Source organism: Psammomys obesus, unplaced genomic scaffold, assembly GCF_907164565.1.
Source record: "Psammomys obesus unplaced genomic scaffold, mPsaObe1.curated_primary_1811, whole genome shotgun sequence".
Taxonomy (NCBI): Eukaryota; Metazoa; Chordata; class Mammalia; order Rodentia; family Muridae; genus Psammomys; species Psammomys obesus.
In genome coordinates, this window is record NW_026590486.1 from 1,373,606 (window position 1) to 1,391,499 (window position 17,894).

Genomic DNA, 17,894 nt, shown 5'->3' on the forward strand with positions numbered 1-17,894 from the left:
AAGACTCAAACTAAAGATTAACACAAACTAACAACCTTAATAGAATTTAACACTTATTAGTATTTATCAGTATCAGGTAAGCTGACATCCTGCCCCAGTGCTCCAGGAGAAGGAGTCCTCTGATTTCACCCTAAGGACATGCAATTTTCCATTCTTTTACCCATGCATCCCATCTTTTTGGAAGAAAGGCATTGAGACAATGTTTTACTGTGTAGCCTAGAATGCTGGAACCCATTATGTAGACCAGGCTGCCTGAAACTCACTGTGTAGACCAGGATGTTTGGAACTCACTGTGTAGACCAGGATGTCTGAAACTCTCTGTGTAGCCCAGGATACTAGAAACTCACTGTGAATCTCCAGCCTTAGCCATCCAAAGGTAGATATTACAAGTGCGAGCACCATTTCAGCTTCTTGATGGATCTTGAAAAGCAATTTTAGCTAGCAGCTGGGATGTTAGGAACACCGCAGAACATATGTCCTCTAGCAGAAAGAACACATTCTTTAGTGTGGGGAAGACACTCTGTATCTGCGATTCTTTAGGTTAAAGCTGCCAACAAATTAAAAGACTCAGGATTGCTGGGGCACACACATCATGCCACAGACCTGACATTTCAATATCTGAGGGTTGATGCAACTCCACAAAGCATTTCCAAGGTCAGAGATCACAGACTATCCCACAGTCCAGGTGAATATTCCTTGGTCCGCGTGATTATTCATGTCTGAAGGTAGGGTGAGGCATAGGACAGAAAAAAAAAAAACTGATTCTAAGTGAGGGTGAAGTTTAAGCTCTGAGTACTAATATGATTTGAAATAACCAACTTGACCTATATTTGATAGTACTTACTTTTCTCTTCCCATCTTCCCTATTATATAAATGCAGAACACATATATACAGTTAACGCTCTGTAGTCCAAAGCCTGTAGTAGTAGCAAGGCTGGGCTGAGCTTTTTTAGGCAGGCCCTGTGTGACAATACTTTATACAACACTGACTAATACTGACAGAAACACCTCTGATTCATTAGATGCTGATTTTTAATTTTTTGTTTGTTGTGTGTTCAGAAAGCGTTTCCTGTGGCTAACTGTTCTATCACACAACTCTATGTAGGGTTGCGATTCATAGTTTAAGGAGCTGGGACCTAGACTACAGCCTGTGCAATTAAATAATTCACTTATCATCTTTGAAATCTGCTCCAGGACAAGTCAGGGGAAGGGAGTTCTCACTCCAGCAGAGGCTCCGTGATTGGCCCAGTGATTGACATACAGTTGCCAGAATAATTAAAAACAACCAAAACACTTTGCCTGCATTATCTTACATCCTGTGTGGATCAAATCTGTGAGCTCATTGAGAATATTGGCATTTTCTTATTGATTTTGAGGGTCATTTTGGGTTTCTGTACTCTATAACACATAGAAAAATACAGGGGGAAATTGTACCTCAGGAGAGCAGTCCTCTAAAGTGGCCTGAAACTTCTGAGTAGAGTGCACTGCTGTGAAGACTCCACGAAATTATATACGATGTTTAAATTCTTATCTTTTATGAAGCGTCCACTGGCTTTTAATGTCGAGTGTATTAAGAAGCACTTTTGAGCTATTGTAATTAATTTTATTCAATGCCTTTTGAACACAGAACCAGAGCCATCTGCACTCTAATGCTCTCTGCAGCACAGCTGCTAAGAAATGGAAACAATTTAAGTGTACACTCGTTGATAAGTGGGTGAAAGCCTGTGGAACACTGATACAATGGAATACTATTCAGCCATAAATTGAATAAAATTCTGTCCTTTGCAATAGTGTGGGAAGAACTGGAGATTATTACGAAAAGTGAAAGAAGCAAAACACAGAAGGACAAGTTCTCCAGTGATCTCCCTTTTAAGAAGAACATAAAAAGATATTCAGTGTTGTATAGTGGTTACCAGAACCTGGGGAGAGAAAAGAAGAGGGAATATGGGAGAATGTTGGTTGGAATAAATAGTTCTGATGCATAGTGCACAATGGGTGATGGTGGACCATGAAGATGTACTGTGTATTTCAGAGAGCACAGGAAGGATTTGGAGGTCCTTTCTTTCTCATTCTTTGAAATAGAGTCTTACTATGTAGCCAGAGCTGTCCTGGAACTTGCTATGAAGAACAGGCAGGCTTCAGATTCAGAGATCTACCTGTCTGTGCTTCCCAAGAGGTAGGATTACAGTCATGCATCACCACTCCTGTCTTTGAGGTATTTGGAAAATTAAGAAATGCTAAGTGCTTGAGGAATAGATATCTCTCTCTAGGAGATAGATAGGGAGACATGAACACCACGGCATACACGTGGATGGAAGCAACACAAGACAGTTAATAAACATATACATTATGTATAATCAAGATCACATAGTATTTGCCTTTTATTTCACCTGGCATATAAAACTTGTATTTATACTTTAAAAAATTAAGAAATGGTCTACAGTGGGCAATTATAGAAAAATCAGAACTTGAAAACTAGATGAATGCAGCTTGTTATGGAGACACAACGACAGGCAACTGACAGGCCATCCATCCTAGAAACATGCTTTACTAGCTGAACAAAAGTGAAAGCTGTTAACACAAGCACAAAGAAGCTTTTGAGAATTCATTAGCTTCCTGGGTTAGACTATATTTTGAAATTTAATCTCTCTTCACTTCTTTTTTATTTTAATTTTAATTATTTATTTTATTTAAGTTTATTCATTTTGTATCCCAGCTGGAGCTCCTTCCCTCACTCATTCCCAACCCCACCCTCCCTCCCTCTTCTTCTCCTATGCCCCTCTCCAAGTCCACTGATAGGGGAGGTCCTTCTCTCCTTCCATCTGACCCTAGCCTATCAAGTCTTATCAGGACTGGCTGCATTGTCTTCCTCTGTGGCCTGGCAAAGCTACTCCCCCATCACAGGGAGAGGACCAAAGAGCCAGCCACTGAGTTCATGTCAAAGACAGTCCCTGTTCCCCTTACTAGGAACACTTGGAGACTGAACCACCACAGCCTGCATCTGTGCAGGGGTTCTAGGTTATCTCTATACATGGTCCTTGGTTGGAGTATCAGTCTCAGAAAAGCCCCCTGTGCCCATATTTTTTGGTTCTGTTGCTCTCCTTATGGAGATCATGTCCCCTCCAGGTCTTTCTATCTCCCACTTCTTTCATAAGATTCCCTGCACTCTGCCTAAAGTTTGGCTATGAGTCTCAGCATCTGCTTTGATACCTTGCTCTGGGTACAGTCTTTCAGAGGCCCTCTGTGGTAAGCTCCTGTCCTGTTTCCTGTTTTCTCCCTCTTCCAATGTCCGATGTCTTGCCTTTTTGAGTGAGGATTGATCATCTTACCCAAGACCCTCCTTCATGCTTAGCTTCTTTAGGTATACAGATTTTAGTATGTTTATTCTATATTATATGTCTAATATCCACTTATAAATGAGTATATACCATGTGTGTCTTTCTGCTTCTAGAATACCTCACTCAGGATGATCTTTTCTAGAGTCCACCATTTGCCTGCAAATTTTATGATTTCCTTGTTTTTAATTGCTGACTAGTATTCCATTGTGTAAATGTACCACAATTTCTGTATCCATTCTTCAGTTGAGGGGCATCTGGGTTGTTTCCAGATTCTGGCTATTATGAATAAAGCAAATGTCCTTGTATACTTGAGCCTCTTTTGGATATATGCCTAGGAGTGGTATAGTTGGATCTTGAGGTAGCACTATTCTTAATTGTCTGAGAAATTGCCAGATCGATTTCCAAAGTGGCTGTACAAGTTTTCATTCCCACCAGCAATGGAGGAGGGTTCCTCTTTCTCGACATCCTCTCCAACATATATTGTCACTTGAGTTTTTTATCTTAGCCATTCTGATGCGTGTAAGGTGAAATCTCAGGGTCGTTTTGATTTGCATCTCCCTGATGACTAAGGATGCTGAGCATTTCTTTAAGTGTTTCTCTGCCATTCTATATTCCTCTATAGAGAATTCTCTGTTTAGCTCTGTACCTCATTTTATAAATTGGATTACATGATTTGTTGCTTTTTAACTTCTTGAGTTATTTATATATTCTGGATATTAGTCTTCTGTCAGACATAGGGTTGGTGAAGATCCTTTTGTAGCCTGTAGGCGGTCGTTTTGTTCTGATGACAGTGTCTCTTCACTTCTTTAACTGTCCTTTTTTATCTCTCCCTGCTTTGCCCATCTATACACAAGGAAATCCTGATTTGAGAAACAGTTGCTTATTTTTAAAATGAAAAATGATGGAAACAAGAGCAGGTTCATGCAACCTATCCCTCTCCCACCCACCCAGCCCACATGTGGCTCAGTGCTCTAGCCTCTTACCTGTATAAACTGAGGATATGACTTCCCCAAGGTATCGTTAAGGGGAAGGTTTTTTTTTTTTTATTGTAGATATGAGGGAGTGTACTGGATGAGTACAGAACACAGAGAGAAAGGTGAACATCAACAGACTGGACTAGGCTATGAGAGGAGTGGGGTGGCGAAAGAAAAAGACAGAGTACTGGCAGAGGAGACCAAGACAGGAGTAGGAAAGAGGGACAAGCAGAGGAAAGAAAGAGAGAGAGAATATGGGAAATAGTCTGGAATGAGAATCTGTGGGAAGGAAGTCCATGAGCTTGAGAAGTTTAGGAGAAGGGTGAGAAGAGCTGAGAGGAGCCACAGGTACTGTGATACAGAGGAAGCCTGGAGGCTAGCGTGTACTTTGTTATGCTAATAGGTGCCACAGGAAGCCCTTTGTCCCTCCTGACAGTGGTAAGACAATGGCTCCTTTGGTATAGAGGGGGAAGGGATTCCATAGTTTGGGGAAAAGGAGTTTCATTTGGACCTGTCATTACCCTTTTTCTCCAGAGCCTTTCATTTTCCTGAAGTTTGTAATATGTCTTTTGTTTACAGCAGACTAAAATTCTAGTGTGTATACGTATTTGTATTTCATATCCCTTCAGATATTCCCCACCCCTCGCTCTCTCCTAACTGCATGCCTTCTTCTTTTTTCTTTCCTCCTCATTCTCCTCCTATTTTTCCCTTCCTCCTCCCTTCCCTTACTAGGGATTCACATCCTTAAAGAAAACTGACTCTTTCCCTCAGAAGCCATCAACTGTCACTTGGGCCTCATTTAGTGGTGGGAACTCCTGTGTCCCTCCCCCATCCATGACGCAATGTTGACTGCCTTGTTCTTGTGTAAGCATTCCCAGCTGCTCTGAGTTTGTGAATGCAATGGTCCTATCAAGTCCAGAAGAAATTGTTTTGTTCCAAGACTCCATAATCTCTAGTTCTTAAAAATTTGTCTCCATCTCTTTTAGTCTTTGAATTAATTTTCTTATAGGACAGCTCAATTTAAAAGGTATACATACCAGAAGCTGGTTATGTGTGTCCTGAAGTCTTGCCTTGTGTATGCTAATCATATGATCTACCACCTGACTATGAGCCTAGACATTTTGTGGGGAGGGTAGTAATGGAAACATAAAGTTTCTCACTGACATGTATGGAGCTCTTCAGGATTTCTGAGAGAGGAACAGTTGCATCTACATGTGCTAAGCATGCACTGAGGAACACAGAGGTGATCTGTGTGGCCTGCCTTGTAAGCCAGCAGACATATTGAGAGAGAGAGGTTGTCCTACAAAGGAGAAAAGAGTTGAGAGAGTTTTGGTCCAGGTAGGCTTGGTGATGATGCTTGGATTGACATGGGAATAATGGCTAGACTCTGTTGTGCCCAGTTTGTAAGGCCCCAAAAGACCAGGAATAGATTCCGCTGTAAATATATGAGTGTTTTTTTTTTTTTTTTAATTGTATACTTGTTTGAACCCAGGACACAAACTTCCTGTGGAAACAAGAGAGGAATGTGGCCCCAAGGTCCAGGGAACAAGGTTTTTAAAAGGCAAAATTGCAAGCAGGGACTTACAAGCTTTGGTGTTACATGATTGGGTAAGGGAGGTTGACTTTTGAAATGATTGGTTTACTTTAGGTGCCAAGACCACAAACAGTTCTGGCCTGGCTCTCTGGGCCAGTTTCTTAGCAACTGTATCTCAAGTGGGCAGGGAAAGAATGCATTAAAGCTAGTTTCTTTTCCCAGGTGGCTGGAGCTTTAAACTTTAAAACGATACCCACTGATTCCTAATTCTTTGGTCTCTCAACCCTTGACTTTTTGGAAAGCCCCAGTAGATAAGTGAGTAAGTTTTATAGTTTGTTTCTTTGACATTTGATACTGAATAAATTTACATTAAAAAAACTGCTAGTTGTGATAGCTTACTTAAGAGGCAGAGGCAGGTGAATCTTTGAGCTCAACGCTAGCCTGATCTACAAAGTGAGTTTCAGGACAGCCAGGCCTACAAAGAAAAACCCTGTCTCAAAACCAAAAACAAACAAACTAACAAAAACCCAATATAAACAAAAAAAACCCCAAACAAAATCAAAATGATGATGATGATAATAGAAAAATTAAAAATAACAAAACAAGTATACTAATTCTTAAAGATCTGAACATCAAATATTAAAAAAGTAGGGATAAAATTATTTGAAAATGAGCTCAGAATCTAGTGTACAAATAGGCACATAGATATTTCCAGGTTTGGCCTGATTTGAATAATATTGTTCAGAACGTTCATGCCTTTATGTGATACCTATTTTCCTTTATATTCACTAGATTCCTAGTAGAAATGTTAAAAGATGTGGTAAACTTGTGCTTGACTTTCTAAGGAAGTGTGGCCAAACTCTCTTCCACAGTTGCTTTACCATTTTGCATTCAGTGGCAGCGCATGCAGGCTCAGGTTTTCCAGCATATTCGGCATTAGAAATTCATGTCCACTGGATTATAAACTAAATAGAAGAGATCCTTTTGTAATTCAGTTATATGCTGGAGTCTCAATTAGATTAGGCATTTGTCTGTGTGCTGACTTAACAGTGGTCTTAGCGATGGTTCTTAAACCATAGGTTCGGTTGTGGAAGAACATGGTAAATAATTAATGACGCTTTACTGTGGACTTCCACGAGCATACTTTCACAGTTGTTCTGGAAATGAGAGCAACTCTCCTATAATGAGGGCAACTGGTGGTTAGGGGTCTCCAAGGGCTGACCAGATATCAAGCTCCTTGAAATGCTCATTATTCGAATGGTACACAAAGGCACACAGGGAATTCATGTCTATACAGGCTTAACCTGTGCTTCTTTCCAGATTGTTCACAGAACCCTGGCCGCCATGTTGGGAGCTCTTGCAGCATTAGCAGCATTGGCTGTGGTTGGAGATGTAAGTTACTATGTTTGATTTACTGGCTTACCACTAGAGGCAGTGCCAGACCCAGGAAAACTCCAGGCTGAATTAGTTGTTTTATGTGATGTTTCCATGTGCTTTTCCCATGATTCATAGAGACATTATAAAAAGAACTTTTATTTGCCAGTGTCAGTTGTTGTCTTGGAGGCTTATTGCCTCTGTCTGCTAACCTAGGCCTTGTCCTGGAAGCTTCTAGCTTCCATACAATCTAACCTAGGCCTAAAACTGCTTACAAGCTCACCCTTTGTTGTTCTTTCTGAGCTCATAGCTGGATGGTTTAACTCAGTTGTTTTGGCTCAAATTCCTCTCCCAACTGAGTTATATGGCTTTTTTTTTTCTTTCCAGCCTCTGAATTGCTCTGCTTGGCCTCAAACTAACTCCAACAATCTGCTCCAATCTTCTGGCTCCTTCTCATTCTCTGGCTCATTCTGTCTTCACCTGTGTCTAGCTTGTTCTCTTGTTCAATCTCCCTGTAAAATTCTCCCTAAAAAATTGCTTCTTCTCTCTCTCTGCATAGTCCCTTAAGTAGCTTCCCTTTCCTCTCTTCTCATGAGAGCTGGGTGGATCCTATTGTTGGAGTTGGTAAACAGGCCTCTCTATGGCCAGCCACCAGGAGACCTGATGAGTGTGACGTCAGGCATCTCTTTGACCACCTGCAGAAATGCAGCGACAAGACCACTCACCACCAGCCTGACGCAAGGCTCAAGACACGTGTGTTCATCCTGTGCATGTGCTGGGTCATCTTTTAAGAAGAGTCACCCTTCTCTCTTACTTTCTCTCCTGCCTCATGCACAGACAGTCTCTGTAACCCCTCTCCTTTCTTTACTAAAACCTCCCATATGGGACCTGTTGTGTAGCATGATTTATGAACCTGCCACAAACTTGGCCACAGAATTCCTAACACCTATTCTGTCAAATCTTTCTCTTGTTTGTCACATTTATGCTACTCAATTATACATCACTTTTAAACATGGGTGCTTCCTCCAACAAACTAACTTTACTTTCATTGTTTGTGATTAAAGGCATGTACCACCACACCTGGACCTAAGCTTTTCTTTACCTGAGACTTGCTCTATATCAAGTTGGCCTTGAACTCAGATCTGCTTGCTTCTGTCTCCTGGGGTTAAAGGCATATTTGTATTTCAGCTTGATTGCACAGATCTAGAAGGTCTTTGGTTGTGATCTCTTGCCAGATCAGCCATGTTTTCAATTAAAATCCCTCTACAAGCATGAACTGACAAACTTGGTTTAAGAAAGTAGTTGCTGGATATGAACTCTTTTAAGTGGTGTTAGTCTCCATTTGGCCTGAAGGAAGGCTTCTCAGGCATGTGTCTGCCAAGCATGGGGCTGAGTGGTTTTAGAAGTGGATCTAGTGCTGTTACCCAAGAGATATGGAGGTGGATGAATGGGGCTGGGGCTCTGCCCTGTGGCATTGCAGGCCCTGGAGATACCTGTTGCCTCTCTTGTTAGGAAATGGAAAGAGAGTTGTTGCAGGGCTCATGTTGCCACTCTAGTCTGAGCCCTCCTAAAGCTGGCCACACACACAACTGGATTTCAAAGCAGCTTTAGAATTTGCTGGATTTCCCCACCAAAACCAGGTAGTCTACCACCCCTAATAGGACTCATTTAAATACCTATATAGAGATCTGGGTGCGGTGGCCCACGCCTGTAATCCCAGCACTCCAGGGAGGCAGGCACATCTCTGAGTTTGTGGCTAGCCTAGTCTACAAATCAAGTCCAAGACAGCCAAGGCCACACAGAGAAACCCTGTCTCAAAACCAAAAGCCAAAACCAAATAAAACAACCCCCCAACAAAAACCAAATGTACCTGTCTATATAGGGAAGTGTGTAGGGAGTTAGCTATTTGTGATGTCTTTACTTAACTTAAAATGTCATTGTAGAGTTAGTCTGAAAGTAGCTGTAAGAATGTGAAGTTTTTCTTGGCTCAGTTTGTCATAAACAGATGTTAAATTGAAATTAAAATATTTCTGAATTCTAAAATTTACAGATAGGAAAACTTTTTGTTTTCTTTGTAGTACTTAGAATGGAACCCAGGGCCTCATGCATGTTAGGCAAGTACTCCTGAGCATATAGCTCTACTGTTGTTTACCGTAATAGCTGAGTTGTACAAGGAGAAAGATGAGGAGGTCCACAGGTTTATTTTGGAATAAATCAGACAAGGGCTTTTGTCAGTGAGCAACCTTTTCTTACAGGCTAAGGTTTTTTATTCTGCTGGGATGGGCTGAGGCCCTGTTCTGCCAGGCAGTGCTAATGGTTAAGCTAGTACATGTAGGAGTGGTATTGGCTGTTTTGACTTCACCCCAAATTGATACCCCTAGCCTGGAAAAGAGGGGGCAGTTTAAGCTGGGTGCAGTCCATGGGTGTAGGGTGCTATCTGAGCTGGAGTGGGATTGCCTCCGAGTCTCCAAGTCATGCTCTTGTTCTCACAAATATGCTTCATATAATCTGTTTCATTTGGAAAATTGCTCTTATGGCACATAGCAGCCACATGCATTGAGAAGCCCCCTGCGTCACTCAGTGAGCTGCCTTTTCCCAGCAGGCGAGGCTCTGGCAGTCTCTCTTTGTGCTACAGGCACTTGGAGAGTAGAATAGACAGCTATCAATCATCCCACCTGGCTGAGGAAGACATGTATGGGCTAAACCTGCAATTCTCACAATAAATGTTGCTGGAGCTTCCAGGAGCAGGATTACCTATTTTTTTTTTTTTCATGGACGCTTCTGCTGTGACAGATGCACTGGGTCATGAGTGTTATTCAGCGGTTATATAATCCAATTTCAAAGGGAAGTGGATGGAGCGCTTCCAACTTTGCCCCAATGTGGAGTTTGCAGTAGGGGCAGCCCATTTTCAGAGCTTTCCCCAGTAGGCTGATGCACAGGATTAATTGGCAAATTTGTGCTTTGATTACAGAGACCCAGCCTGACTCAAGTGGTGGAGTGGATTGATTTTGAGACTCTGGCCCTGCTGTTTGGCATGGTAATTACAGTCCTCCCTGCAGGATATGGCTCCAAGTTTGGGTCCTTCACTATTCCTCGGTTGCTGAACCTATCATTATAGTCAAGATGGCATATCCCTTGGCAGTTAGGGCTTGATTGAGAAGTGGTAGTACAGGTGCAGCTCATATCCCCCCGGGGGGAGGAGGTGGCTGGGGCTCTGGTTTGTTAACTAGAGAATTCAATTCGAAGGCTTTTGAACAATGAAGTGGCATTATTGTTTCCAAAAGTTAGGAATTTTTTTGGGGGGTGGGGGTTAGTACCCTTAAAAACCAAAACCAAAACCAAAACCAAAGCAAAACCAAAACAAAACAAAAACAACATTACTTCAAATAAATGAACCATGGAACAATTTCAGTGATTGGGAAAGTGATTTTAATTCTATAAAGAGAAGTGTTCCTAAGTAATAGTTCTAGTGTTTGCCAGTTTACCATAATGCTAAGTTGTGAGAAACATTACTAGGTCAGCTTGTAAGAAGGGAAGAAAAACTCATAGAGATTACTGTAGGGCATGAGTTTTAGCTATGCTAGAAAAAATGAAATTTGGCAAGGCCTTGGGAATGTGGGAATGACCATTGTGTTCTTGGGCCAGTCTCTAGACAGGGTCTGTGAGGCTTCATCTACACTTCGGAGGAGGGACCTGGAGTCTCACAGCTCAGGAGTTCAAGATCACGCCCTTCCCAGAAACTCCTCCAGACCACGACTCGTTGCAAAAGCAAGAAGTTTATTAACCACTGCGCAATGGGTCACCCCTGCCGGTCAGCAAAGAGTGGCACCGGGAGACAAAGGCCTTTAGGTTTTTAAAAAAAAAAATTGCGGGAGATTTGAAGTTGCAGTTTGGGCAATTTAGGACTGGATGAGGAAGCTATAAAGTAAGATAATTGGTTAGTCTTAGGTGCTCAAGCTTGCCCAGTCCTGCCAAGTATGGATGCAGCTGCAATTTAAGGTGGGAGTGGTTAGCTCATCCTTGAAGATTAGGGGCTGCGGACTTTTGGCTGGAGATCAAAAGCTACTCAGAAGAAGTCTGGGTTCGTTGCTAAGAAACACTATCTTGAAGGCAAGGGTCTGGTCGTTCTTTTTGCTGAGTGAAGGTCATTGCTTGCTTGCTTTTTTTTTTCTATCTTTCCTCACAGATAGGGTCACATTTCTCCATTCTCTGGAAAGGTACTAAGAGGCTTTAGCCTAACCTGAACCTAAAACTCAAAACTATAAGCTTTAGAACATACAGGTTACAAAGTTAGCCTAACCCTTTTACTCCCTTTGTAGAACACCAGTCACCAGGCAGCCTCATCTTTCTGTTGGCATCTACTCTAGGCTTCAGAGAGACTCAGAGCTGCCATCCTCTCTGAATAAGAAGGCAGAACAGCTCTGAACTCAGGTTTCAGGGAGGAGCCAATAGCTGTGTTGGGTTCTGAGAAACACATAGGACTTGGTTATCCAGGCAGAAGGAGGGAGGCATACCAGATGTCTGTTACATACTATTTTTTAGAAAAGTTAAGCAGGGATGGAGAAATAGCTTAGTGGTTAAAAGCACTGTCTGCTCTTCCAGGGGTCCTGAGTTCAATTTCCAGCAACCACATGGTGGCTCACAAACATCTCTTCTGGGATCTGATGCCCTCTCTGGCATGCAGGCGTACATGCAGATAGAGCACTCATATACAATAAATACATCTTGAAAACAGTTAATAGTGTAGTAGATTTCTAGAACTGCCATAACAAAGCATGTCATATATGCTGGACTGATGAATAAATATTTGTTTCTCGAGGCTGCAGAGGCTGATGTCTAAGACCAAAGTATCAGCAGGGCTGCCTCTGTTGAAGCTCCTCATTGGCTGTCTTCACATTTTGTAAGGCCATCTGTCATATCCAATTAAGGTCCACCCTAATGACCTCATTGTTACTCTTAAAAATCCTGTCTCCGAGTACAGCCACATTTTGAGTTACAGGAAGTTAATAGTTCAACATACAAATTTTGAGGAGGAGGGACAAAATTCAGCCAATAAAAGTAACCTGGTGTTTCTTTTTCTCAATTACAATTTCTTTAGTAGGCATTTAGATATTCTCTGCTTTCGGTATTATAAGGGCAGTGCACAGAGTGAGTTTTATTCTACCTGACTTATTTCCCGAGACTGCTAGTCCCAGTCCCCCTTCTATCAGACGACGACAGAATGGCTCCCACAGCAAGAGAAGACCTCAAGGCTGCCACCCACGTGTGTCTACTTATGTTCTCATGAAGTGCTGTGGGCTACAAACAGCCCCACGAGGGACTGCTGAGTTAGGAAGATGCTCTAGACAATGGCAGTGCGGAGTCAAAACTGACTGGGGAGCATTTGCGTTTCATACAGTTTATTTGAAAAGCATATTGGACCCCCAACCATCTTCCAACTGCTTTCTGTAAATTTATCTCTCACTCTCACAGCACCCTCCACAAGGTAAGCTAGAGGTAAAGTGAGAAACTTGAAGTGCAGAATGGTAAATCGGGCGCACTTTGTTGTTCTTATTGAAGGCTTGAACCTGTGTTTTCTCATTCAGAATTCAACATTTACTAATGTGGGTGGAGGGTAGAAGGAGGACTGCTCTGGCCTTGAACTTCATGGAGAAGCCAGCCTCTGTGTTAGCCCTGGATAGAATATAGGATTCAAGCATCTGAATTAACAACAACAACAACAACAACAACGAAACCATATCAGATATAGCTGCAAGTTTAGAAAACTGAAGAAATTGAATGCTTTTCTACTTTTTGTAAAATAGGAAACCTAGCAAGTTCAGGCTTGCTGGAATTTCTGTTTAATTAAACACAGAATAAATGGGGGCCTATGTTAGCTCATGGGATGGCTGTTTTTGTCACTCATCATCATTAGAAATACAGGTAAGTATTCTGGGTGTATGCAGGACTGAAGACCAGTCATTTCAGTACCAATAGTCCAGTTTGTCCAAATTTGATGTCCAGGTCATCAAATTTGTAAGAAAAAAAAATCAGTTTAATTATTTTAGAAAACAAAGTTTGAGACAGCTTTAAAACTATTTAATTTCTGAGTGCTGTGATAGGGACAATTATGTACAAGGACCACCTGATGGCCATGGCCTTTCCTGCTTCTAGCTTCAAGTCTGATCCTGCCATCTTTAGTCTATAAAACAGAGTAAAGACAACATTTGATGTTTGTCATCAGGGTTAGCTAGGTTGATATCTTAGGACAATGCCCTGATATACGCACAAACCATCTGTAAGGGGTTCTGCTCAGGGCATTTGTGTGTTGACAGCTGAAGTGATGGACGTCCAGAAAGACAAAGCTGCTCTTGACAGTCAGCTGTCAGGAGCTAGAGCTCAAACTCATGATGAGTCACTCTGACATTGTTCCAATGTGGTATTTTGACAAAAAAAATCTTGTTGTCTATTTTTTTCCTTTATAGATGATCTTAGTAGCCATATTTTCAGAAACGGGATTTTTTGATTACTGTGCTGTAAAGGTAGGTGTAGTGTTGTACTTGCGGGTCTTACACTAAATAAATAAATGAGAAGTATAAACATGCTTATTTATATAATCAAAACAATGTAAGTACAAATGTGATTAACATTATTATTAATTGATTGAGTAAAATTATTTACCATCTTAATATTGTATATTTAGTAAGTTAAAATATTTAAAATTCCGTCTTCCCCTCAAAAAGGTGTTAGGAGGCCTAGGTATAATTGCCATGGGAAGCATGATGCAAGAACAACACTTCCAGCCTTTCCATAAGAAAACAAGGAGCAAGCTCAGGGCAAAGAGTTCTCTTTGAGGATTTGTGTAGTAACATCTGAGCTGTCTGGTTAGGGCTATACATCAAAACCCACTCTTCATTTAAGAGTCTGAATATGTCAAGCCAGCAATCTCTGATTGCATTGCCTTTTGGGGACATAATTTCAATGCTTATGTGATAGGCCTGTAGTCCTGACTTTTAAATTTGGGTAAATCATGTTTTTGTTGTTTTAATCTTATATGGACTGTATTTATTTACTTATGCTGGGATTGAACAAAAGGCCTTGCATATGCTCAGTACATGTTCCATCACTGGGATAATATACTAGGTCTTTAAATGTCTTATTTTTAAAAATTATGGTTATTTGATTGACAAATGATAATCATGTGTTTGGGGAATATACGTAATGTTTCAATGTATATTCACACAATGTGCCATGTTTAGTTGGCCATCAAGCCAACCAGCATTTCCTTAATATCCCTCACACACATCATTTCTTATGGTGACATATTTGAAAGTTACTTTTTTGTTTTTGTTTTTGAGACAGGGCTATGTAGAGACATAGCCCTGGCTATCCTGAAACTCATGATGTAGACCAGGCTGGCCTCAACTTAGAGATCTGCTTGCCTCAGCCCCATTACTGCTGGGATTAAAGGTGTGAGCCACTATACCCAGCTTGAAATTCACATTTTAAGTTATTTTGAAACATACACTACACTAAATATAGTCATCCTGCCTGTGCAGTAGTTATCCAACTCTTCACCTTTTAACTCTTTCTTATACCCTTTGACCAGAATCCCAATCTTGGAGCTACTATCCTTACTCTCTGCTTCTATGGGATCATTTTTCTTAGATTCCATGTAGAAATGAAATCAGATGGCATTTTAATGGATATTCCTTGCTTATTATACTTAAAATAATGCCCTCCAGCTATAATTATATCATGTTAAATCATTGTAGAAACTGTGAGGATTGCATGGGTGAATAGTGGTGCATGTTTATGAACATGCTGTCTTCATTCATCTGCTGACAGACACTTAGCCTGGCTCCTCATCTTGGAAGAGTCCTCTAATAAACATGGTGCAAGTGTCCATGCTTTTACCATATACATTTGCTTCTCATGGTTCTTTTTTTAGTTCTTTGAGAAACATCTGTACTATTTTTCACAATTATTTTATATTAGTCGAGGAAGATTTCTTTTCTCTTAAATTTTTCCCATGCTTGTTCTCCTTCACCCCTACCTTCTTTCTGTTTTGAGACAGGGTTTCATTTAACTCACTATGGCCTCAAACTCACTATGTTGCTGAGAATGGTCTACTTCTATCTCCCTACCGCTGGCATGACAGACCGGAGCCACCACGCTGGTGCTAGGGAATAAATCTTGTATATCTCGCAGGCTAACCAAACAGTCTAGCACTGATACACATCACCAGCCCTGTTATCTTTTTAAATGAAAATCATTCTGACACGTGTGAAATGGTGACTCATTGCTATTGGACTTTGTATTTTAACTGGAATCCTGGGTACTGTCAGAAGTTGTGGAGATTTAAATTGACTCTTGCATGCATAGTGGATGAGGGGAGATCTCGCCATGTCCTAGTCGATGAGGAAACTTTGGCAAACTCTACTAATGCAAAGGCTGGTGCTAATTTTTACTTCAGTTTTGGAATAAAAAACTTATTTTAAAAGATACTTTCTTCAACAAAACTCTTTGCAAATTCTGAATGAGAATTTATTTTGGTCCCCATATCTTGGAGTCATTAGTGAAAACATAACATCTATTGTACGAATGTACTGATTCTGGCTTGTTCCTTCCTGTGTATGTGTCCTAGGCATACCAGCTTTCTCGAGGAAGAGTGTGGCCCATGATCATCATGCTTTGTCTCATTGCTTCCATCCTTTCGGCCTTCTTAGACAATGTCACCACGATGCTCCTTTTCACCCCTGTCACCATAAGGTGTGTAGAACACTCCTGACATGGAAATTAAGACCAGATTTGGGGTAGATGTGTGTTCTGGTTGTACCACCTGGCTCAAGGTTCCTTCCTCACATCTACAAAAAGGCAAGGGATAATATCTATCCTTCTACTGGGGTCCAGCTTACTCAATTCCAGCCTAGCCTGTTGTGTGACTGCAGACTCTAGAAGGGTACAGGTGTCAGCATAGCTCAGAAATAACACAAGAAGTCAGAGGACATGGGCCTTGCTTTCCAGGAGGTAGACTGGAAACAATATAGGCAAGGCATCCATGAAGAGCATCAGGTCTCAGGAGGATTTTGCTCAGGAATCCCCACATTTTCATCTTCTACCTATTCACAGTCTGCAGCAGATCAGAGTGTAGGACATCTGAAGACTACAAGAAAAACCTCATGCAGCTAGGGTATGAAGGTAGAGTCCTATGGCTAAGGAAGAAGTAATTAAGATAGTAATTTAAAGAAAGGACACATACAGAGAGAGTTTAGGGCCTCTTCAGAAAAAGGGAAGGCAGATAAGGGACTAAGTCAGCAGGCTTAGTGTTATGGCTGGTGAGTTTTGATTGTCCACTGCATTCCTGACTGAGGCATCAGATGACCAGTACACATTCACCTTCTTCAGGTCTTTCTCTCTACTAGGGCCCTATGCTCAGAGTTCAATACTCTCTCCAGGCTGTGGGAGCAGAAGGTACCTCAGCACCTGGGTAGCTCAGACTGTGGTATGTCTACTCAGAAAAATCCTTGTAATTTGTGGTACCTGAGGATGTCTCTGCTGATGTTTGTTTCTGTATCACTCTTCTCACAGATTGCGTGTGTGCTCATGTGTGCGCACACGCATATACACACAAACACATGCATGTGCCTTCCTTATACAAACAAGTGCTTTACACATTTTGGTTGTACATAGGCCTTTTCACGTTTTTACTTTCATGATAGGTTATGTGAGGTTCTCAATCTTGATCCACGACAAGTCCTGATTGCAGAAGTGATCTTCACAAACATTGGAGGAGCTGCCACTGCCATTGGGGATCCCCCAAATGTTATCATTGTTTCCAACCAGGAGTTAAGAAAAATGGTAAGTAACAGCACACTAGGGTTGCTTTCAGGAAATGCACGACTTAACTGAGTGGGCCACTACGCAGTGTCCTTTATTAACTACTGTGAACTAAGGTTCTTGTCACCTATTCATTGTGCACACTATTGGTCATAAGCAAAAGATTAGGAGAGGAAAAGTAGGAGAGGCATCCTGCAAGATGAAAGGGCTGCATTTAGAAGCTGTGTTGTGATTAATGTGATGGGAGGTAGTTTTGCTACTGAGAACATCAAGGAGAAATATCTAGGAAATTACAAAGGGCTGTAACATGACCAATAGGCTCAGTGAAAGCATACCATCCCACGGCACAGTGCATCTGCCACTGTTGTCTCTGAAAATTACCAGTTTGGGTTTTTCTGATCTTCCTTTCAGTTGCTTGATAAATTCACCTGTAAAACTGTCCTAGCAACTTCTGTTTGGTGCTGTTGCTTTGCTGTGGTTGTCTGTTAGGGCCTTCTTAACTTTACTTTCTTTATTTTCACACTCATTACTCCTTTCTTTAATTGTCCCAGCATTTCTGATGGGACAAAACTTTGGCACTTAACATCCTGAACAGATCTGGAATTACTCAGGATACAGAATTCCTGTCTCCTCAGGCTATATTCCCTAAAACTAATAATTGTGTTTTATGACCCGGTTGGTTTAAAGGTAAGCACATTGATGTTATATTTAAATCATTTTCTTATGTTATTAAAATTGTTAATGTTTACTTACTTTTGTTTTACATGTATGGGTGTTTTTGTCTGCATGTATGTCTGTGCACCACATGCATGCCTGGTGCCTACAGAGGTCAGAGGAGGATTTCTAATGCTCTGG

At 41.3% G+C, this 17,894-nt stretch overlaps 1 protein-coding gene across 1 annotated transcript in view; it reads left to right on the forward strand.

Annotated features, from left to right (window-relative positions):
* The window catches only part of Oca2 (OCA2 melanosomal transmembrane protein), a 323,587-nt gene that overhangs the window by 70,678 nt on the left and 235,015 nt on the right, over positions 1-17,894 (forward strand). Inside the window, exons 9-13 of the mRNA XM_055607524.1 lie at positions 7,167-7,238; positions 10,192-10,257; positions 13,685-13,741; positions 15,847-15,971; positions 16,922-17,060. Coding sequence (XP_055463499.1) covers positions 7,167-7,238; positions 10,192-10,257; positions 13,685-13,741; positions 15,847-15,971; positions 16,922-17,060 — 459 coding nt within the window. The remainder of the gene's footprint in view (positions 1-7,166; positions 7,239-10,191; positions 10,258-13,684; positions 13,742-15,846; positions 15,972-16,921; positions 17,061-17,894) is intronic.